Source organism: Zingiber officinale, chromosome 3A, assembly GCF_018446385.1.
Source record: "Zingiber officinale cultivar Zhangliang chromosome 3A, Zo_v1.1, whole genome shotgun sequence".
Classification (NCBI taxonomy): Eukaryota; Viridiplantae; Streptophyta; class Magnoliopsida; order Zingiberales; family Zingiberaceae; genus Zingiber; species Zingiber officinale.
This window is the reverse complement of record NC_055990.1, coordinates 34,952,500-34,977,418: the sequence shown is the minus strand read 5'-3', so window position 1 is coordinate 34,977,418 and position 24,919 is coordinate 34,952,500. Positions and strand designations below refer to the sequence as shown.

The window sequence follows — 24,919 nt, the reverse complement described above, 5'->3', positions numbered from 1 at the left end:
ATAAGTTAAAGATATAGGTACCTAAACTTGACTAGTCACCAAAGGCCGGCTGAGTATTAAGTTTGAATTTAAACATAGAAGTATACTCGACTGATCACCAAAGGCCGACCTAATATTAAGTTCAGTCGAATGTTAAGTACGGGCGAAATTAAAGTGAGCTTGCCCGGTTGGAAGAAGTCAGACAAAAATGGTTATCAAATGAGGATAATTTATTTATAGGAAAATTAATATATGATAACCTAAAGGCAACAAAACAAATCCGAGGAAATGATAAAACTCAAATACATGCTAAACCTAAAATAATTCAACCTTTCAACAATAAAACCAAATCAAATAAAGTCAATCTAAAATCATGCAAATTTCTGAGTACTCATCAAATATAGGCAAAAACAGAGGGTGCCAACAGTTAGAACATTATAAGAAATAAGAAAAAAGTTAACAATTATTCTTCATTACAGAAACATTTTGAGAATTAAATCTAAAATTAGAATCGTTTTGGGATCAATTGGGGGGGGGGGGGGGGGGGGGGTACGTCATCAAGTAATTCTCGATGATCTAAGAAGTTAGCTGGAGGGGCATTGAGGCCCCCCTCAGCTCCAAGGGTGAAGGCTTTGGCAATTGAGGCAGCAATAGGAGCATTGAATTATGGAGATTCTAGCAATATTCTTTTTCTCTTCTCAAACCTGTCATCTTCACCCGCCATACAATCTACCAAAGCATCTTGAGAAGCTTTTAATTCGGACTATTTGGAGGAAAGCTCTGCTTTAATTGTGGTTAAGAATGAACGTAGAGAGTTTAGCTAAGAGTTTTTAGATTCCAAGTCAAAATCTTTAGTAGCAATTCTAGATCATGGGCATCCTTCAATGCTTGTAACTGAGATGATAATTGGGTATTCTTAGTAGTATACTTATCCACTTGGGATGTCAATTTAGTGCGAAGGATGATCTCTGATTTAGCTTGTGTCCCTGCCAGAAGAAATTTCGACAGCATCTCCCCTGTACGGGTGACAATATGAATCTCAGAATACATATATAAATCCATCGGTCCACACGACCAGAATAATACAATACAAACAATATAACAATCCACGCAGTTTATATAACAATCCATGCAGTTTATATAACAATCCACCAGTTTAATATACAGCCTCCGGCTGTCAACAAAATTTACTAAAAGAAAAGACGATATAGAAATCATCGCAGATATATATAAGTCCTACTCCACTACAACGAAGAAATGAAATCCACGAAGTAATGAAAATATCCGCAGCGGAAAACAAAAGTAGCAAACCCAAAGGATCGACATAAAGTCCACAATACAAAACCCACATCACCGGTATATATATAGAGGCGAAAACAGAAATTGACAACTAGAAATCCTCGCGACAATAGGGCTAACGACGGGAATATCTCCCGACGGCCTCAACCTGAAAAATAGTAATATAACGGTGTGAGTTCAAAGAACTCAGCAGGTAATCCAATAGATATGTAAAGCGACATATAACTACCAGCAATAACCTATAGTATAGTCTCCTAAACCATAGAACCTATAGTACAGTCTCTTAACAGTATAACAGGTATGCATAGCTGAATAAACTGTAGTAACTAACAATAAGCATGTAATACAGTCTACAGCAAGAATAAAAAGAAATGCATAACTGAAATAAACTGTACTCACCTGCGAGGCTTGACCATATGACTGTGAACATACACAGATAAAAATAGTCAGAGCAAATAAGTATGTAGCCTGTATGCATGTCAATTATATGCACTCACCAAAATGCATCATTCAATATGCAACAATTACAATAAATACAATCTGTGCATATGATGCAATATGATATGGTCACCCCTGACTCCAGTCAACCATCTCACACGCGATGGTGAGACCGAGTGGGTAGGGTTGTGACACCGTGCACTCTGCCGTCACTACCCCTGAAGAGTGACCGAGTGGACGGGATGCTGTCGGAGTACACCTATCCTACTACCTCAAACATAGTGAGGGAGCGCAATGCTGGGATCCCGGCGTGCTACCACGCTGGCATCATACTACCCATGAGCACCCCAGCGGAGCACCGCCGAGTAACCTACCATACACACCCTGAGTGATGTGCCAATATCCATGCAGTGAACACACTGTGTGCAGGCCCATGTAGCTGGCCGATGAGCTCAACAATAATGGAGTCGTCAATCGCCCAGCATGTAATCAATGCGATATGGTGTATGCGGATACGGTATGTCATACCTGAACATATCCTCCTCCATATGTGTAGGTGACAAAAAGATAAACACATATATAACAAGGATAATAAACAACATAAATTCAACATCACATATCCAACATATCTATCAACTAATCCAGTATAGAGGGAAGCATAATAAATACCTCTATCTCTATGAACACAGATAAACATAGCCAGAAAGAAAAGCATGTCAGACTAATGTATAGCAGCTAACAGTAGAAGCATGTATCAGGTATCAACTAAACTAAACCCAGGGAAAGTGCTAAACTACCAATCACTAGTAATTATATATAAACTATACGTATCATAAGACAATATCGAAAAAATAAGTCAAAGGGTACCCGCCTCAAATAGCAGGTAGTATCACGCTAAATCCAACGTCGAGACACCTGTCTCGAATCAGAGTCCTGTGTCAAATAATATATAAATATTCTATTTAGCTAAATCCAAATGAATAGCTAACTAAAATCTCTAATACTAAATTAGGGCAAAACCCTAATCACACAACCTTATCCTATCTAATTAAATCCAACGGTCAATTAGGATTATTTACCTAAATCTTAAATGTCGTTGGACTGATATTATTTGTATATCAGACCTATGCTATGCATGTATGCAAATAAAAAAGAGGAAATAAAGAAATAAAAGAAACTGTATGCATAGGAGAGATGAGAGAGGAGATAGGAAAGAGAAGAGGGAGAAACGAAAAATTGATAGAAAAAATTAAATTTGTTAGAAGAATAAAAAGGAAAGTGCACTTTAAAAAATATCTTATGGTAAATACCAAAATAATATATATCTTTTAGTCAATTAAAATTTTTAGATGTGTCATTTGATAAATTACCGTAAAATTAAAGTTCATGCAACACAAGATTAGTCGTGAATAGATGTATCAACAGCAAGTTTGAACCTTATTTAGACGTCCCTTGGTTGAGAAGACCGTGAGGAGAGCCACCATGAGGGTCAAGATGTGAAATCTAGCAGATGCACTGTTTTCCATGGAGACTAATGCTCTTTTCTTCCTGCTGTCACAAAACTCTTGTCCGGCAATTGCAAGTAGATCACTCTATTTATAAGCATTGTAAGGCAACAAAGATAAACGAGACGTTTTGGAGAGAACGCTTGTGACCGGCTTCGTTGCTGTCCAATTTGATCTTCAGGATCTGACGGGCTAATCCATGTTTCTCCATTTGTTCTAATAATATAAAATTTTTGACCAAGTATAAACACATATCGACCAAGTTTAAACATATATCCTCAATATATTTCACACCGAGACGATCAAAGCATAACTCTGAAAATAACTCTGAACACCACATCACTACAAGAAACAAGCAGAAGCTGCAATCGTTTTGTACTTAGTGTGTCACTTCAACACACATAGTTTTAACAGGCATATCAGAAACACAAGGCAATTATTATACATTGAACTAAAAAGATGAACATTTCGTGCACTTGTAGTTTATTCCATCAGCAAAATCTGACTATCAACAAGCAGGCAGAAACTTATTTTGAGTGCTGCAATCACTCAAAAGTACACTATAAGGAGTCGACCAATTCGATCTGTTGCCGAACCAGATACCTTTCCCTTCGCTCTTTCTGGAAAACAAAAGGTTTTAGATGATCAACAAAGTTGTCCAAGAGGGTTGTAATCTGATAATAATGTTGTTTTTGATGGAAAATAATTTACCCATTCATCGATAACGAGGCCTTCACCAAGAATTTTTGGGCCACTGTCTTCGGGTGGTTTCTTTCGTACCTCAACTGCAGCATCAGCCTCGGCAAGCAGCCGTTTCATTTTATCCAATTGCTTCAAAGTGCATCAACATGTTTAGCCAAGTTATGCAGTAAGTTTCAACAAAAGTGGGGTGATTTGTGTAGCACAATTAAACGTAATTGACTTACAGTACTTGATCGCTCGGGATTTAGAAATTCAGCCCTTAGGATTTGTTCCACATAAACCTGATCTTTCTGCTCATCGAACTGTTGGGCATGAATACGACCATACATTAGAAGATCACTTCCAAACATATGAAAAAAGCATTGACAAAAATATGAGAAAGGAAAGCATTGCGTTGAGTAACCAGCATATGAAAGTACATCTTAATGGTCTATCTCGATGAACTAAAACCTTCCATGCCAATCTTGCATATTGCTTGTTCACTAAAGGTCCTTGACGATCAGCAGAACATGGGCAGTTTTTAAGTTACTTCTCATTACAACACTAGATTCAGATTTGAAGGACAGAAACATAAAAGGTCGACAATGTTTCCATGAAACTGTTTGTTGTCTGATAATATACGATTATGATATCTGTAATTGCATGTATAGTTTTGTATCAAAAGGTCAAGAAAAGATTTAGTTCACAAGATCTCACCAATTCAGGCACATACTCCATTTGTTCTTTGACTTTCAAACTTACAATCTTAAACTTAAAGTTGGCTTTCTGATCTACTGCTTTTGCATTGTTCTCTGGATGCTCCACAAACTTGAAAACTGCAAAATCGAAGCTTGCAGTGAGACCAAAATGCTACACATCCATATAGCTAAAACGTGAAGGAATGTACCAGTTGCAATGATTTTTTCGCCTGGAGAAAGTATTGCTCCAGGAGGGCGCATGAAGCAGCTCTTCGGGGATGTGGTTTGAAACTAATCAGAAATGGACATCAGCAATATGATGCAAGGAAAGCAATGCACAACTGCAGAAATAGATGAAGCACAAAGATCATAAAGGGATGGAAAAACCTTAAATGCTACAATTGATTTGCTTGTGTTCTTAATCCTGATCGCACTCCTGACTTGCTTCCCGGGTTCATCTTCAGCATTAAAGAACAGTAGCAGTGGACAAGGTAGAACAAAGATCAGATCAAACACAAACCAAACGAGCTTGTAGAAACTTAGTTGCAAAATAGGAAAGCACGCATGGCACTATTCTAATGAACACTGCAGGAAGAAGCTGCAGGAAGATCACATAAACCCCACGAGGAATAAGAGAAAATCGTCGAATCGTCACTTTTATCCTACAGATTTGATGTCGAATTGCGCCATAAAAATGCAATCTTTTACGCGGACCGAGCATTAGGGCAAACAGAGAAGATCAAAATCTTCCTCCTTTGACACAAAGTACTGCCAAAATCCGTAATTTGTTGGGGAAAAAAAAAAGCAAACTGAACTCACAAGGGAGGTAAAGCTTGCTAGAGGGGTCGAGATGGAGGCGACGCCGGGCGGGCAGCAGCGACTTGGCGACCGATGAGACCGATCCTCGGCCGCTTCCGACGCGGGAGGTCGGGTACTGCGTGTCGGATCCCTCCGCCGCACGCGCGGCACGGTTGTGGCTGACGTGGCGGTGACTCACCGCCGCCGCGGAGGAGGAGGCGCCTGCCTGCCAGAAGGGCATCCGGAAGAGGTTCCATACCTTGCCACCGTCCGACGACTCGGCCCTCCCGTCAGCTAATCCCATCGCCGGCATTTAACTGACTGACTGACTGACTGACACAGAAACGGAGAAGGAAGAAAAAGAGTTAACAAAGGGTTGACGGACCTGAGAAAGAAGGATTAAGTGCATTGACGAGATTGGGTGGACGTCCGGGATCTGCTTCCCAAAATATAAAGGTGAAGTCGTCGAAGACTTTGACTTTTCTGGACACTAATTTTCCAAAAATCAAATAAATAAAATTATTTGGTCTAACAGTTTGACTTATAGAATCTATCTAATAAGTTGATCTGAGATAATACCAAAAATCTAATTTACACTCTATATGAAATTATTTTAGAAATTAATAAATATTTTGAGAATAATAATAAATCCAGTCATAAGAGTAAGTATGCTCTTATAAACACTACAAATAAACTATTCAAATTTATATATGAAAAAGTTTTCCCGTGGTTATCAGGTTACGATTTAATAGATCAACTTGTTTGAGAAAAATAATCGAATTTTTTAAAATAAAAGATATATATTTAATTCAATTAATATTTATTTTTTTTAAAACAATTTTTTTAAACAATTGATTTTTTCAAAAAAAAAAAATACTCTATCAAATAGGAGTTTGATATAATAAAAATAATTAATTCACTAATTTATAATTAAAAAATTATACCAAGCAAATTAGGAGATAAATCAACTAAACATCTTATCTCACATTATAGTAAAAGATGATTATGTTCATTTAAAATGCTCCTTACAATCTATCTCTAGATTATGTGAATGAAGATAAATGATTAACTTATAATCAACTTTCAAATTGACTGATGTAGTAAATATTTAATTTTACTTCTGCATAATTTAGCTTGATCGAAGTTTTTTTTTTTTATTGTATTACTTCATCATAGTATAGAAGTAATAAAACATATTTTACAACAAGAAAAAAAATTTAATTTAGCGAAGTAATACATATGAACAACTTCAACAATTTTAATCAATGGCAAAGAAATAGTTTCTTTAACTACGTCACTATTTAAATATATTGAAGTCTTATGTCTTGTATTACTCCATCATATTTACTTATAGTATTAAAGTAGTTGATCATATTTTACAACAATACAAATTTAATTAACAAAAGTGTATATCATAATATTTTACTATAACACAATATTTTTCACTACCAAAATTAAACAAATATCTATCAAATATAACTCAAAAGTATATTCATAAAAGAGATGTTTAACCATAATCCAAAAACTTTTATATCCATAAATCTCTAAATACAATCTAAAATTTATATCATAGTCTACACTTAGGCACCCATATAGAAGTAGACGAATTAGCTCCATTCACTTCTGACTTCATCATACTGAGATTGATTGTAATGTGAAGTATTAACAGAAGTTTGAGGATCAATGAAAAATGACTCAATATTGTATAAAGAAAATATTTCATAAAGAAGAAATTCAACTTCCTCTCCAATTATGAATCTTCATCCAAGACTATCTCTTTCATGTACTGCATTATACAATATCCACATTCAACATCACCATTTTGTTTAAGATTATCCTAATGAAATTGAAAATGTCATGTAAGAAACCACAATCCAAATAATAAGAATTATTACTTGATTTCTAAATACATAGTTACAATATATACTGTCAATTATTTAAAACCTGGTCCTTTTGAAATATCCCTTGATGCATTATATATCTTGACCCACTACATTGAAAAAAATAGAAAATTATTTTTTCAACCTATAATGAATTGAATCCATTCAAAATCAGCATAATCTACTACCTACTTGGTCACAATAGTTTGCCAAGTATGGTCTCTGTTCTTGTTACTCAAAGAGTACTATAAATATATCATATTCTTATCTTCATTAATTATAGTTAGGATCCAATGGTACCTGCACAAATGAAAATATAACATTGACTAGCATGTAGGAATTGATAAATAATTAAAATCTTACCTAGTGTTATATAAGATGAAGCAAATGTTATCTATGTTCGATGCTCCCAACTGAGCAACAATATGTTGTGATGATTTACTGCCTTCTTCACCCACACCGCATATAGGTATGTGACCAAGATCCATAAATGAGACATACTCAGCTCTATTTTCTTTCTTCAAGTATTTGTAAAGGAAACTGCAAGGTAATGACAATGTAATGACAAATCTAAATATACCCCATGTAAACCAAAGCAAAAGCATGTGAATAAATATTGTGAACAAAGTAAAGTATGTGGACAAATATTGTATTTAACACATAACATACCCCATGTAAATCAAAATTTGTTTGGCATCTATCTCTTTCATTTCCATAAAGCGTAAGATATCTTCTCTTAGCAACCATACACTTTGACGACGTCCAAACATAGCTTCATCAAATTTTATGTGTATGCTCTCATCTTCAAGTATCAATCTGATAACATACGAGTAGATATACTTGTTAGAGTGTATACTGAAAGCCTAAGCTTTTGTAGACATTTATTTTGAATAAAGAATCACATTTGGTCAAATTATCTACATTTATTTGTAATTGTTCAATTAATTTATATTGTAGATAACATAGTATGTGTTGTCACATACAGAAGATAATGTTATCAGTACCTTATAAATTATAAACAGTAGCTCATGATCAAGATTGAAAGGAACAAACCATTGGAAGGTCGTAGTGTAATTAGGTATTAGTTTATCTTAACTATATAATTACACTAGTACACTTAGAGTGTATTGAGTATGACCATTAGAGGTCGTTTCTTTTATACTGACTTTATAAAGGAATAAAGACCTCAGTTATTATGGAAGTGTGTGCTCTTAATCCTAATATAATAACAAGCACATATATTTGATATTTATTTCTTTAATTTATCAATGGGTGAGATTTAGTTTGATAAATTAATAAGCCCGATAAGTTGGGAAATGATATCACTTATAGTGTGTGTTGTTGATTATAAAAGGAAACTGTGTCCTAGAAATCTAGGTTGAGAATGTCCCCAAGAGGAGCTCATAAGGATTGTCATGTTAAACCCTGCAGGTGGACTTAGTCCGACATGATAATGAGGTTGAGTGGTACTACTCTTGGACTAAGATATTAATTAAGTGAGTTGTCAGTAATTCATTTAATTAGTGGACATTCATTATCTTAAACACAGGGAGACTAACACACTCATAATAAGAAGGAGCCCAAAAATGTAATTTGAGATTGGTGCGGTAGTTCAATAATAGTTCTCTAGTGGAATGAATTATTATTGATAAAATTAAGTTGTGTGTTTGGGGCGAACACGAGATACTTAATTTTATCGGGAGACCAAAACTAATTCTTCCTCTCGGTCCCTATCGTAGCCTCTTAGTTATAGAGTACTATACTCACCTATACCCACCTTCATACCCATGTTATAGGGGTCGACCAAGCTAGCTTGAGGACCAAGCTAGGGCCGGCCAAGCCTTGGTCCATGGGTGGCCGGCCCTAGCTTGAACCCAAGCCTAGGTGGCCGGCCCTAATAAAATTTTAATTTTAATTTTTTTTTATGTGGAAGATATAATTTAAAAGAGAGATTGAAAAAAATTAAAATATCTCTTTTATAAGTTTTTACAAAAGATTAAGAAAAGAGATTAAATCTCTTTCCTTATTTGTAGATTAAAAGGATATTTTATTTTTCTTCTTTGTAAATTATCCACATGTTGAAAAAATAAAATTATAAAATTTTTTCAACCATGAAGGGATTTTAAAGAGAAATTTTATTTTTTAAAAATTTCCGAAAACAAATAAGGAATTTTAATTGGTTGATTTAAAATTGTCTTATTTGTTCTTCCATGATGTGGCCGGCCATGACATGGGCTATTAGGGAATTTTATTTAATTCTTCCTAATTAGTTCATGTCAAGGAAAGTTAAGGAAATTTTATTGTAACTAAATTTTCTTATTTGCTAAGGCTAAGGATTATAAAAGAGGGGGTTTTGGGTACCTTCAAGAGACACAACCTCTATTCTATTTTCTCCCTCTTTTCTTCCTTAGTGTGGTCGGCCCCTTCAAGTTCTCTCCTCTCCTTGGTGTGGCCGAATCTCTCATCTTTCTTGGAGATCAAGTGGTGGCCGGATCTTAGCTTGGAGAAGAAGGAGAGAAAGCTTGTATCCCTTGGAGCTTGGTTGGTGAAAAAGTTCTTCATCCTATGGAGGTTTTGTGCTTGGCTGAAACTTGAAGGAAGGAGAAGAAGGTGCTAGGTGGTTCTCGTCCCGAAAGATCGTTGCCCACACAACGTCCGAGATTAGAAGAGGAATATGGTAGAAGATCAAGAGGTCATTATTCACAAAGAAAGGTATAACTAATAATAGTTTTCCGCATCATGTTAGTTTTGTTTATTTGTAAAAAATACCAAATACTAAAGGCATGTGATTCTAGTTTTTCGAATTAGTTTTCGAAGTTGTGTTCTTTTATTTTTTCTTTTCCTTGTGATTTGATTGTTCTTAGTGGTTAACCTTGGGTTACTATGGGAAGGTTAAATATTTAATTTCCTTAAAAGGCTTTGTCTAGTCGGTGGTGGTTGCTCCCATATCCAAGGAGGCCAAGTGCCTTGCCATGCAGTACTGGAAGCCGATTTTGGAAATAGATATTTAATTGTCTTCATGACCTAGGTGATTTGGATCGAACGTGTTAAGTTCCGCAGGAGATCCAAGTCTAAACCTAAAAGAACAAATAAATTAAACTTAGGATCAAACGTGTTAAGTTCCGCAGGCGATCCAAGTTTAATTTAAAAGAACACATGGTAGCTAGGAAAAGGTTCAGACCTTTGTACAAAATTTTTGTACAGTGGAACCGTTAGGTTTTCCGAGTAGCAACCAACAATTGGTATCAGAGCTAGGGTTTTGCCTTTGTGTATTTGGTATTAGTTTAATTATGCACATGTCATACATAATTTAGGCAGGATAATAGTAGGATGTGCTAACTTTGTGGATGCAGGATCCAACTATTATGACTTATAGTTATTGTGTGTGTGATTGGACCCTTGGACATGTCAAGGGCATTTTATTGTGTGTACATGATTGTATTATAAAATACAGCAAGAGCTGTATTTTGTTTTACTAGGATTTTATTTTTTGATCTAGATACATGTACATTCCTTCGAGGAATATAGGATCGAAAAATGTAAAATTCTATTTATGTCGCGAATAGAATCTTGCAAGGCGTGGAACCTTTTGAGGACCGGAGGCGCAGCGGAACAAGGAGCAAGATGGATGCGACAACTAGACCCGGTTGCGGTGGCCAAAAATGGTAGCAGCTAGGGATGACAACACACGGAGGATAACAATAGATAAAAGCCATAATAGTTGAAAATTAGTTTTTCTATTTATTGTTTTTATGCTGTGATGTGTGTGCTTGTTAGTATGCATGTTAAGTAGGCTAGCATAGTCAAAATTCCTCACTTTAAATAACTAAGTGGGAGAGGGATTTTAAATAAATTCCACGGTCTCCATTACTGGTTTGTAAGTGATGCAAACAAGCTTGCGCGTTGGCTCTGAGTGCCTTCCTCCATATCAGATGAGTTTGTTTATGGATCACTAGATCAAACTTCCATTTTGGATGACTATAGGAAATTAATTAAGAGCGTGTGATCTTCCCCATCGGAAGGGGCACAATCTTATTAATGGACTTAGTGTCAAGTAATGGTATACACTTAGGCACGTCTAATAGTATCCTCCCCATCGGAGTCACTGCTATTATTCGTGTGACCAAAGGAAACCAACTATTAATTTTATTTGTTAGGTTGACAAGATAATAAAATTAATGGGTTACACCCTCCTTTTACAAATGTTGAATTTGTATACGTCCACACTATCGTGGCATACAAAATTCACGGTGTTTTAAGGTGTTGGTTAATTTAAAATAGTATTGTTTGAGGAATCAATATTATTCTAAATTTAGAGTTCTGACCAAAAGTTATTTGTGATTCTTAGGATGACTTTTGACCCACTGGCCATCATACTAAAAGAGAACAGACTTACTAGTCCTAACTACATAGATTGGAAAAGGAACATGGACATTGTTCTTACTGTTGAAAGCTATAAGTTTGTACTGACTGAGCCTTGCCCTGATGCACCCAATGGCGAATCTACCCAAGAAGAGATTGAGTATCATAAGAAATGGGTAAAAGCAGATGAGATGCGCGGCGTTACATTTTGGCTTCAATGTCAAATGTATTGCAGCATCAGCATTAAGATTTACCAACAGTTTATGATATTATGAACAATCTCAAGGAATTCTTTGGTCACCAGGATCGGGCCTCTAGGCAAGAAGTCATGAGAAAGTTAATGACAGCCACCATGCAAGAGGGTACTCCTGTAAGGGATCATATCCTAAAGATGATGGTTTATCTAAATAAAATACAAATCATTGGAGGAGAAATTGATGGGGAAACCCAGATCGATATGATCCTTCAAACCCTACCTAGAAGTTTTGAGCAATTCCGCCTGAACTATAATATGAATAAAAGGATATATTCATTAGCAGAACTACTGATAGAACTTCAGGCAGCAGAAGGGTTATTTCGTCACAATTCTCAGATTCACTATGCTGAAAATGGTTCTACTTCTAAACCGAAAGAAAAGAAGAAGAAGAAACAAGTTGGCTCAGCAAAGAAGGTGAATAAACCTCAGAGTACAGGATCTAAAGCTGGAGTGAAGAAGCCGAAGGGCAAGTGCTTCATCTGCAAGCAGTCAGGGCATTGGAAGGCGGACTGTCTTCGTAGGAATCAAAACAACAAAGGTATATCTCATGCTCTAGTTGTTGAAACATGTTTAGCAGTGTTATCTACCAACACCTGGTGTGTAGATACGGGAGCCACTGATCATGTCTGTAATTCTTTGCAGGGGTTCCAGGAAACCCGACGACTATATGAAGGAGAGATAACCGTCTACATGGGCAATGCTACTAAGGTGGCGGCTGTTGTAGTGGGAGACGTTTACTTATCTTTTGATAGGAATAGAAAATTTGTTTTAAGAAATTGTCTTTATGTACCCAGTTTTAGAAAGAATTTAATTTCAGTTTCTAAACTGTATTTGGATGGATATTCTGTTTCCTTTAATAACAATGTAGTTATAAAGAGAAATAAAGTGATTATCTATTCTGGTGCATTAGTTGGCAATTTATATACTTTAAATCCAATTTCTCCCACAAAGCAAAATATGAAAATTTATAACACATCTTCTAACTCTAATAAGAGAAAACAACCTTCGGAAATGAACCAAGCGTATCTTTGGCATCTAAGGCTTGGTCATATTACCTTAAGTAGGATTCAAAGGCTTATAGCCAATGGACTCTTGGGTTCATTAGAGTTGGAAAATTTTCCAACTTGTGAATCTTGCTTGGAAGGTAAAATGACCAAGAGGCCTTTTAAGGCCAAGGGGTATAGAGCCAAAGAAGCGTTAGAATTGGTTCATTCTGATTTGTGTGGTCCTTTGTCTATCTAGGCGAGAGGTGGTTTTGAATATTTTGTCTCTTTTATAGATGATTATTCAAGATACGGATACATTTACCTAATGCGCCACAAGTCCGAGTGCTTTGATAAGTTCAAAGAGTAGAAGGCTGATGTGGAGAAACGACTAGGTAAAAGTATCAAGACACTATGGTCTGATCGTGGTGGCGAATACCTCTTAGGAGAGTTTAGGAATTACTTATCAGAGGCCGGGATTCAATCCCAATTATCCGCACCTGGTACACCCCAACAGAATGGTGTGGCAGAACGAAGGAATATGACTCTTATGGAGATGGTTAGATCAATGATGAGTTATTCAGAATTACCAAATTCATTTTGGGGATACGCTCTGGAAATGACAGCGCACATTCTGAACTTAGTACATTCTAAATCAGTATCTTCTACTCCCATAGAATTGTGGAATGGGCGAAAGCCCAGTCTAAGACATATTTGGATTTGGGGTAGTCCAGCATATGTGCTGAAACCAGATGATGATAAGTTAGAATCTCGTACAGAAGTTCGCGTCTTTGTGAGTTATCCAGAGGAACGAAAGGTGGTTTATTTTATAGTCCTAAAGACCAGAAGGTCATTGTTAGCACCAATGCCTAGTTTTTAGAAGAAGACTATATAATGGATCACAAACCCAGTAGCAAAATTATTCTAGAAGAACTTAGAGAGGACACGTCTACTTTAGTACCAATAGTACAAGATGAAGTACCACAAGAGACTGCAACACGTGTCACACATGATACACAACCACAGACGGTGCCTCGTCGTAATGGGAGAGTTGTGAGGGAACTTGAGAGATTCATGTTTTGGGAGAGTCTTCAGACTTGATCCCAGGTAAACATGAACCTGATCCCCGAACATATGACGAAGCACTCCAAGATATAGATGCAGTATCTTGGCCAAAGGCAATGAATTCTGAAATAGAGTCTATGTACTCTAATAAGGTCTGGGAGCTTGTAGAACCACCTGATGGTGTTGGATGCAAGTGGATCTACAAAAGGAAAAGAGGGACAGACAGGAAGGTAGAAACCTTCAAAGCAAGGCTTCTTGCGAAAGGGTACACTCAGAAAGAGGAAATCGATTATGAGAAGACCTTTGCACCAGTAGCTATGCTTAAGTCTATCCAGATACTCTTATCCATTGCCGCTCATATGAATTATGAGATTTGATAAATGGATGTCAAGACAGCTTTCCTTAATGGAAGTCTTGAAGAAAACAACCATATGAAGCAACCAGAAGGGTTCATTGAAAAAGGCAAAGAGTATCTAGTGTGCAAGCTCAATCGGTCCATTTATGGACTGAAGCAAGCTTCAAGGTCTTGGAACATCTGGTTTAATGAAGTAATCCAGTCATATGGATTTATTCAGTGTTCGGATGAGTCTTGTGTATACAAGAAGTGTAACGGAAACGTGGTGGTATTTCTTGTACTATACGTAGATGATATTTTGTTAATTGGCAACAATGTCAAGGTATTATCGGACGTAAGGGTATGGTTGTCCAAACAATTTGATATGAAGGACTTAGGAGATTGTGCACACATTCTTGGGATCAAAGTTATAAGGGATCGCAAGAAAAGAATGTTGTGTCTGTCCTAAACTTCATATATAGATACAATCCTTGCTCGTTTTAGCATGCAAAATTCCAAGAAAGGTTTCTTACCTTTTAGGCATGGAGTAGCTCTATCTAAAGAGATATCTTCGAAGACATCAAAGGAGATAGAGGACATGAAAGCAGTTCCTTATGCTTCGGCTGTAGGAAGCCTTATGTATGCAATGCTGTGCACGAGACCTGATATCTGTTTTACCGTGGGCATGGTTAGTAGATATCATAGTAACCCTGGGCAACGACATTGGACTGCGGTAAAACATATATTAAAGTACCTGAGAAGGACTAGAGATTATATGCTAGTTTACCAAGCAGACGATTTGCTCCCTATAGGTTACACGGATTCAGATTTCCAATCGGATAGGGACAACAGTAAGTCTATATCAGGCTATGTGTTTACTTTAGGAGGTGGATCCATTGCATGGTGGAGTGTTAAGCAGAAATGCGTTTCGGACTCAGCCATGGAAGCTGAGTATGTGGCAGCCTATGAGGCAGCTAAAGAAGCAGTATGGCTCAGGAACTTTCTAATGGACTTAGATGTGATTCCTGGTTTGCCCAAAATCATCACAATTTATTGTGATAATAGCGGTGCAGTTGCAAACTCGAATGAACCACGAGCCCATAAGGCAAGTAAACATATAGAGAGCAAGTACCATCTGATACGAGATATCGTGAAGTGAGGAGAAGTTGTCATCGCCAAGATTGCATCAGCAGATAACCTGGCAAATCCTTTCACTAAGGCCCTTCCAGCAAAAGCTTTCGATCGGCATGTGGAGGGGATGGGAATCAGATGTATGGCAGCAGATATGACAGCTTAGTCATTAGTATAAGTGGGAGATTATTAGAGTGTATACTGAAAGCCTAAGCTTTTGTAGACATTTATTTTGAATAAAGAATCACATTTGGTCAAATTATCTACATTGATTTGTAGTTGTTCAATTAATTTATATTGTAGATAACATAGTATGTGGTGTCACATACAGAAGAAAATGTTATCAGTACCTTATAAATTATAAACAGTAGCTCACGACCAAGATTGAAAGGAACAAACCATTGGAAGGTCGTAGTGTAATTAGGTATTAGTTTATCTTAACTATATAATTACACTAGTATACTTAGAGTGTATTGAGTAGGACCATTAGAGGTCATTTCTTTTATACTGACTATATAAAGGAACAAAGATCTCAGTTATTATGGAAGTGTGTACTCTTAATCCTAATATAATAACAAGCACATATATTTGATATTTATTTCTTTAATTTATCAATGGGTGAGATTTAGTTTGACAAATCAATAAGCCTGATAAGTTGGGAAATGATATCACTTATAGTGTGTATTGTTGATTATAAAATGAAACTGTGTCCTAGAAATCTAGGTTGAGAATGTCCCCAAGAGGATCTCATAAGGATTGTCATGTTAAACCCTGCAGGTGGACTTAGTCCGACATGATAATAAGGTTGAGTGGTACTACTCTTGGACTAAGATATTAATTAAGTGAGTTGTCAGTAATTCATTTAATTAGTGGACATTCATTATCTTAAACACAGGGAGACTAACATACTCATAATAAGAAGGAGCCCAAACATGTAATTTGAGATTGGTGCCGGTAGTTCAATAATAGTTCTCTAGTGGAATGAATTATTATTGATAAAATTAAGTTGTGTGTTCAGGGTGAATACGGGATACTTAATTTTATCGGGAGACCAAAACCAATTCTTCCTCTCGGTCCCTATCGTAGCCTCTTAGTTATAGAGTACTATACTCACCTATACCCACCTTCATACCCATGTTATAGGGGCCGACCAAGCTAGCTTGAGGACCAAGCTAGGGCCGGCCAAGCCTTGGTCCATGGGTGGCCGGCCCTAGCTTGAACCCAAGCCTATGTGGCTGGCCCTAATAAAATTTTAATTTTAATTTTTTCTTATGTGGAAGACATAATTTAAAAGAGAGATTGAAAAAATTAAAATATCTCTTTTATACGTTTCTACAAAAGATTAAGAAAAGAGATTAAATCTCTTTCCTTATTTATAGATTAAAAGGATATTTTATTTTTCTTCTTTGTAAATTATCCAAATGTTGAAAAAATAAAATTATAGAAATTTTTCAACCATGAAGGGATTTTAAAGAGAAATATTATTTTTTAAAAATTTCCGGAAACAAATAAGGAATTTTAATTGGTTGATTTAAAATTGTCTTATTTGTTCTTCCATGATGTGGCCGACCATGACATGGGCTATTAGGGAATTTTATTTAATTCTTCCTTATTAGTTCATGTCAAGGAAAGTTAAGGAAATTTTATTGTAACTAAATTTCCTTATTTGCCAAGGCTAAGGATTATAAAAGAGGGGGTTTTGGGTGCCTTCAAGAGACACAACCTCTATTCTTTTTTATCCCTCTTTTCTTCCTTGGTGTGGCCGGCCCCATCAAGTTCTCTCCTCTCCTTGGTGTGGCCAAATCTCTCATCTTTCTTTGAGATCAAGTGGTGGATGGATCTTAACTTGGAGAAGAAGGAGAGAAAGCTTGTATCCCTTGGAGCTTTGTTGGTGAAAAAGTTCTTCATCCTATGGAGGTTTTGTGCTTGGCCGAAACTTGAAGGAAGGAGAAGAAGGTGCTAGGTGGTTCTCGTCCCGGAAGATCGTTGCCCACATAACGTCCGAGATTAGAAGAGGAATACGGTAGAAGATCAAGAGGTCATTATTCATAAAGAAATGTATAACTAATAATAATTTTTCGCATCATGTTAGTTTTGTTTCTTTGTAAAAAATACCAAATACAAAAGGCATGCGATTCTAGTTTTTCGAATTAGTTTTCGAAGTTGTGTTCTTTTGTTTTTTCTTTTCCTTGTGATTTGATTATTCTTAGTGGTTAACCTAGGGTTACTATGGGAAGGTTAAATATTTAATTTCCTTAAAAGGCTTTGTCTAGTCGGTGGTGGTTGCTCCCATATCCAAGAAGGCAAAGTGCCTCGCCATGCAGTACTGGAAGCCGATTTTGGAAATAGATATTTAATTGTCTTCGTGACCTAGGTGATTTGGATCGAACGTGTTAAGTTCCGCAGGAGATCTAAGTCTAAACCTAAAAGAACAAATAAATTAAACTTAGGATCGAACGTGTTAAGTTCCGCAAGCGATCTAAGTTTAATTTAAAAGAACACATGGTAGCTAGGAAAAGGTTCATACCTTTGTTCAAAATTTTTGTACAGTGGAACTGTTAGGTTTTCCGAGTAGCAACCAACAATACTTGCATTCCATCGGCAATATTTTTTCAATTTCCTTGTACTTGTCCTGATGACCATGAACATCCGAAAGAGAAAATGATTGAGGTTGCACATTCTTCTACAATATTTTAAAATATTCATATAAGTATTCAAATGATTGAAGTTTTTTCAAATACCAACTTTTCAAGAAAATTGAAAGTACCTTCTTTGTTTGTAAAATTACCATCTCTTTAGGCCAAGCAATAATTGTTCCAACAGCATCATTAACAATTGTTAGTCCAAATCGAATTGGGACTGGAAGCTATGCTCCTTCATCTCAGATTGCATCAACAGATACCTTGAAATTTCTATTCCCAAGTGGAACATAATGAATAAGTATATTTAGACCTCCTTTTGATAGTATTGTGTCATACACCACCACATTTTCACATTGTTTCATAGCCAAGTTACATTTTTTTTCCCCTTTAAGAACAATAAGAAATTGTATATAAATATCTAAATTTGAAAAAAAAAATCACTTTGACATAAAATTGAGAAATATAAAACCTCCAAGGTTGAAGTACCACATTCATAAACCTCCACATCATCTCTCCATTTTGGGTAATTCATGTTTGAGGACTTGCTCAATATCACAACCTCACAAGTTTGATTATTAATGACCTAAGCAAGTTGAGCCTTCAATTTCTCTTCTTCAGCCTTCAAGCTCTTATTCTCTTCCGATTATTCTTTAAAGTTATTGATTGAATCCTTTGTGACTGATTCTCTATTCTTTCTTGCAGTTTTAAAGTAGAGTTGGAGTTTTACACATCCTCCCTATTCTTTCAAGCTCTTATTCTCGTTCGATTATTCTTTGAAGTTATTGATCGAATCATTTGGAACTAATTCCCTATTCTTTCTTTTAGTTTTAAAGTAGAGTTGGGATTTTACACATCCTCCCACACCTCTAACCTCTCCATAGTGTTCCTGATTTCCTAAGATAGTGGTTAACACATCATTCATTCCAGAAAATTTGAACTCTCCTTTGACCTTCTTTTCCAACAAGTCATCCTACAATTAGGGATGTAACAAATTAATCCAAAATTTTCAATATTATTTATCTAGGCAATATGAAAATTAGATAAAAAATAAATATTTATAATTTTTTCAACGACTTCTGCTATCTCCATATTTGTTATGTTGCCAGATTTGCCCTCGTGGGCTTTACGCTAAAGCATCGATTTATCAACTTCCTCATTTTCAGCAATTAATTTTTTCTCCCTCTACAATTCCAAAAATGATCAGTTACATAATATTATCTACTTGCTTGAAAATGACAAATACAATACTCTATAGCTTTCCAATTCAGCCTCTAAGCTGATGTAACCCTTGCGAGACAATCTATGATAATATTTATAATGCATCATTCATTATTTTTTTCTTTTCATAAATAACCTACATAGAAGATGAAGGATCGAGAGGGAGCGATAGAAAGGGGGGGGGGGGGGTAAATATCGCTCCTTTAAAAAACTTTTCTTTTGAACTGTTAAGATAAGAGAAGCACAGTGGAAAATAAAAGACTCATAAAGTTACTTGGTTCGGAGCCTAGGTCAACTCCTACTCCAAGACCTGCGATCTCTTTATCCCACTGTTAATCCACTATAATTCATCTTTTCAAAATCTCCAGAAAGAAGTAATTCATACAATGAAAGATGTAAGATAGTAATAGCCTACTATCTTACTAGTAAATAAGTACAATGCAAGCTAATAAAAATATACTGAACAATTAAAAAGCGTTGCATATCGTTGGCACTTTATTAGAGTAGTAGCTTGTGTTGGTACCCCAAGATTATTTTGATGTGATCAAATAAGTTAAGTTAGGTCCTGTTATGGTTTGATCCTTGTGTCCAAGTGTGTAGGAGCTTAGGAGCATAGGAAGTCGAATGGAAGACGCAACTAGAGAGAAGGACGGCACGGGAGAGAGCCGACAGGCTCGGTGCGTCCGAGGGACGAGGTGCTGCGGAAGAGTACACTGGTGGATGAGAAGGACGTGCATGACGTTAGAGAGATGAGAAGCAGAGCGAAAGTCTGCTCAAGGAGAAGGCCAAAATTGGGTTCAGGTGAGCCTTATTTCGGTTGGCCAAAATCACCCAGACGATCGAAGCAGCAGAAGAGCTAGAGTGGAGCTATGGAGCTGTTAGAGGCGCCTTCAATAGGAGTTGAAGGCGCTTCCATGACTTTCTGGTAGAAGGCACCTTTAATGGCTGAAGGCGCTTTCAACCAGCCATGGAAGGCGATGGAAGGCGCCTTCGACTAGGCAATTCTGACCGTTGTGAAAAAGGATAAAGTTTTATCCTTTGCCTTGCTAGAGGTGCCTTCCAGCCCTATAGAAGGCGTCTTCTGCCTGAGGATAAGTTTTTCCAGAGGCTATAAAAGGACCCCTGGACCTAGGAAAGAGACAACTTGTGTATTCACTTTCCTAATCTTTTCTGAGCTTTCATTGTATGTAAGAGGGGTTTCCACCTTCAGTGAAGGAGATTCTTATTGAGCTTTCTATTACCTTGAATTAACAATCATCTAGGTTGTAACCAAGTAATTCTTAGCCTTTTACTTATTTTCTTTAAGTTGTTATTTCTATTGTAATTGCTTTGCTAATCTGAATCAAAAGATCGAGAAAGTGTTTGTTTTACTGTTTCAACTAACTCAACCCTCTCCAACCGGCCTACACGATCTAACAAGTGGTATCAGAGTGAGGTTCACTTCAGGAGGACTAACTGCTGAATGAAGCACACAAGATGGTTGGACCAAGCATTTACCTACCAAAATTTGAGGGGGAGTTCACGTGCTGGAAAAAGAGAATGGAGGTATTTTTCAAAATAGACTTTGATTTATTATTAATAATGGAATTTGGTTTTGAAGCACCCAAGGGCAAGAAAAAGTTTCAATGGATGAAGAAGGAACAAGCCAAATTCATGGTAAACGACAAAGCAGAGTTTCATTTGCTGAGCATTTTACCGTCACAAGAAGTCAACTAGATCGGAGCCTACGAGTCTACAAAAGAACTCTGGGAGAAATTCCTAGAACTACACGAAGGAACCTCGGAGGCAAAACTTGCGAGACGGGACCTACTTCGTAACCAGCTCACCAACCTTCGATTAGAAGAAGATGAGACCATTGCACACCTTCAATCGAGGATTAAGGAGCTCATCATAAGAGTTTTGAATCTTGGAAAAAAGGGTAAGCAACCGAGATTCGTTAAGGTACGCATTAATGCATTCCCTAGAAAGACGAAATGGGCATCATTAGTAGATGTCTACTATATCTTTAAGGATTTAGAATCTGTTACCTTAGAAGAGTTATTTTCAAATTTGAAGTCCATGAATCAAGATGTGCAGATATAAAGAAGGAGCCGAAGCATGACATTGCCCTTAAGCCAAAGATGGACGAACAAGATTCAGAGTCCTCTCTCGACGATGATGAAACGATAATGATGGTAAGATGTTTTAAGAAGTTACTTAAATCTAGAAAATCTAACCATCCGCAAGGTAGAAAGAGAAGAACAATCAAATGCTATCATTGCAATGAAGAAGGACACGTTAAAGATAACTACCTTAAGTTAAAGATCAATAAGAAGGACAAAGGCAAGAACAAGAAGCCCGTCCAAAAGAATATACACAAGACCCTTAAAGTGACTTGGGATGAAATGTCGTCCGAATTGGAGGTTGAAGCCTTTCCCAGACTTGCGTTGATGGCAAGTCATCAAGAAGATGAACATGAAGAAAGCTATAATACCCCGGTTCTGAGATTATGGTTAAGTATGACTTAAAAGGTTAGATGGTACTATCCATATCACCAAGGTGCACCTTCCTTTTCGGAAGACCAAACTCAAAGAACTCCAAAGTTAAGCGTGCTTGGCTTGGAGAAATCTGAGGATGGGTGACCTCCTGGGAAGTTTTCCAGGGTGCGTGCGAGTGAGGACAAAGCACGCTGAAAGGATCTCCGGTGGTCTGTGGAGCTAGTCATCAAACCGATAGGTAATTATAGTGTCGTTCCTGGTTCGGTCCGGGTGGGGTCCGCCCGGGCCGGGGCGTTACAGATGGTATTAGAGCGACCTTGCGACCGTGAGTGCGCCTGTGGCAGGAGCACCTAGGGCACCATCTAGAGAGGGAGATTCTGGGATTTATTTGTGGTGTGATTCGTGGTTACACAACGAGGACGTTGTGTCTTTAAGTGGGGGTGATTATAATACCCCGGTTCTGAGATTATGGTTAAGTATGACTTAAAAGGTTAGATGGTACTATCCATATCACCAAGGTGCACCTTTCTTTTCGGAAGACCAAACTCAAAGAACTCCAAAGTTAAGCGTGCTTGGCTTGGAGAAATCTGAGGATGGGTGACCTCCTGGGAAGTTTTCCAGGGTGCGTGCGAGTGAGGACAAAGCACACTGAAAGGATCTCCGGTGGTCTGTGGAGCTAGTCATCAAACCGATAGGTAATTATAGTGTCGTTCCTGGTTCGGTCCGGGTGGGGCCCGCCCGGGCCGGGGCGTTACAAATGTAAAATACAGCACCCAAATAATATTTAAATAATAAGATTATTGGACAAATAATCTTGTTGGATTTTTCAAGAATTTTTAGGAATTTTCTGAGAATTTTTCGGAGTCCGTTTGGCGTAGTTTAAGGGGATCATTTATAGGCTAAGTGGAAGCCCGTTTAAAAATACCTAAAAGTGGGAGTTGATTTAGGAATTCAATTTAGGGTTTAATTGATTGAACCTAAGTTTAAAACCTCACTTATTTCTTACCCGTGCTCTAAAAATTCTCCACGCCGAAGCTGCTTCGTCCCGATCTCCCCTCTCCTCGCGACAGCGCCGACTCTTCCCCCTCTTCTGCCTCGATCGACGCCGATGGTCATCTCATCACCGGTGCCAACCACCCGAGCTCTGATCCGGCCATTGCTCTCTCCTTTCTCTCTCGCGCGGACGACCCGACGCCGACGGAGAGGCTTTTTCCATCGCGATCTCGCCTTCACGCGTCATCGGAGAGGAAGTGGCATTAGATCTCGACGGTACTCGTTATCTCCGGCTGTGCGATTTCATCTTCAACGGTTTCTTGCTCACGATCGGCCGCTGCTTCGCGGCTAGGGCACGGTGAGGGGTTGACTCGCGTCCCCAATCGATCGGCTCCTCCTCAATCTGTTCGCTAGGGATTGCTTTGTTGCTCCATACCTGCTGGATTGGATCGGGTGACGACATCAGAGGCGACCGATCAAGGGGAAAGTATCGGATCAGCTTAGCGAAAGATCTTCCTTGAGCAAATCTTGACCTTCTTCCTCCTTGTGGTGGATTGGAGTTTCGGCTGAAGAATTAAGGTTCATTTGAGTGGATGCTGTTGCTGGAATTTCTATGGGCTGTGAGTGTGGATCAACTGCAACCTCTCGAGGACCTTGATATGGGATGATTATCACGACGTGAGATTTATTTTGGACACGATCTACAGATAAAGGCGGGTACTTCTTGCTTTATCTCTTTAGTATTTTGATCCTAGTGTATGAGCTTTATGTGCAGATAGTTGCTGTATCTATCGTGACTTCACTCTTATTTTTCCTGCGCTTGATACTTCCACTCAATCTTTGAGCTACTCGTTTCTGTATCTATACAGTCTCTCATTGCTATTCATGATATTTAGCAGATACTATAGTACTAGGTATTGGATACCAGATACCAGACATTAGATAGTAGGTATTGGATATATGGACACCTGATACCATGTTTACCTGCTTTGATTGCTGTTTATTTACACACCTTGCTGAGCATGCTGTCTTCATGTAGCATACCTGTTTCTGTTTATATATATATGATGACTGTTGCATTATTCGCATCATGTCATTGCATGCATGCCGTCGACCATGTCTCCCTTGTGGTTGAGAGGGTTGTTGGCTAGAGCCGCACGTTCGGCCACTCATGGGTAGTGGCGGCTGGAGCGTGCTGCTTGTCCTGTCGTGCCACACTCGGCCACTCATGGGTAGTGGCGGCTGGAGTCGTAGGCAGCAGGGACCCCCGTCGCAGACGTAGCTATTCAGCTACTATGCAACTGTCCACTCGGTCACTCGAGAGTAGTGGCGGCTGGAGTGTCGTACAGTTGTCATCGATCCGGCCTCTCGACCATACAGGGGTCGTGGTGTAGAGATGTGGGCGGGGTGACCATCCATGCATACGCTGTTATTACTATACCTGTTGATACTGTTGTTTACTTATGCTGTTGTTGCTTATCTATGCTGCTGTTGCTAGATTATGCTGCTGTTGTTTATTTATGCTGTTATGCTTACATAGGTTGAGATTTATACCTGTGATATGTGTTTAGACACTGGCTTACTTACTATTGACCTGTATATACCTCACATGATACCATGTAGTTATGAGCAGTACTGTAGCAGGACTTTGCTACATCTACCTTCCCTTACTAGCCTATGATATGGTTTCAGGTATGGACACTTATTATGATATCACAGTAGTATCTGCTATTTCCATACGAGACTGTATACCTTTGCATCTCTAGTTCTTTACTATACTCATGCACTATCTGTCTATTACCCGCTGAGTCTTTATACTCACCACCCCGTATATTGGTAATTTCACCAGGTAGCAGGTAAAGGATTTATGGAGTCGCCTGGAGATCCTGTCCGCTAGTTCCACGTCACATTCGAGGACGATCTTACGATTTTGGTATTTCTTACGTTATTTGTATTTTGGGTTTTGTATTTGTTTACGTATTTGTATTCTCTTGTATATGGTTTGATTTTATTGTGTCAAGCCGAGCCGGCTCGCAGTTAGTTACTTTATGTTTTGTGATCGTTGTTTATGATTTCCGCTGTGTTGATTTAGTACAGCCGTGTGGGCTGATTCATATATTTATATAACTGCGTGGTTGTGTTTATTTCTATTCCAGCCGAGTGGGCTGGTTATATAACTA

At 37.8% G+C, this 24,919-nt stretch overlaps 1 protein-coding gene across 1 annotated transcript; it reads right to left on the bottom strand.

The window, feature by feature from the left end:
• Positions 1-3,522: 3,522 nt before the first annotated feature.
• Positions 3,523-5,816, bottom strand: LOC122051722 (vesicle-associated protein 4-2-like). The gene is made up of 7 exons (XM_042612970.1): positions 5,420-5,816; positions 4,988-5,058; positions 4,810-4,891; positions 4,620-4,738; positions 4,148-4,225; positions 3,933-4,052; positions 3,523-3,841 (listed from the first exon to the last, which is right to left on the bottom strand). Exons 1-7 carry the CDS (start codon positions 5,709-5,711, stop codon positions 3,782-3,784), a joined length of 822 nt encoding a protein of 273 aa, XP_042468904.1. The 5' UTR covers positions 5,712-5,816; the 3' UTR covers positions 3,523-3,781.
• Positions 5,817-24,919: the final 19,103 nt, after the last annotated feature.

Coding starts and splice junctions, on each gene's coding strand:
- LOC122051722 (XM_042612970.1), bottom strand. CDS start 5,711: ATGCCGGCGATGGGATTAGCTGACGGGAGGGCCGAGTCGTCGGACGGT. Junction 4,739..4,809: donor CGAAAAAATCATTGCAACTG/GTACATTCCTTC, acceptor TCGATTTTGCAG/TTTTCAAGTTTGTGGAGCAT. Junction 4,053..4,147: donor ATCCCGAGCGATCAAGTACT/GTAAGTCAATTA, acceptor TGCACTTTGAAG/CAATTGGATAAAATGAAACG.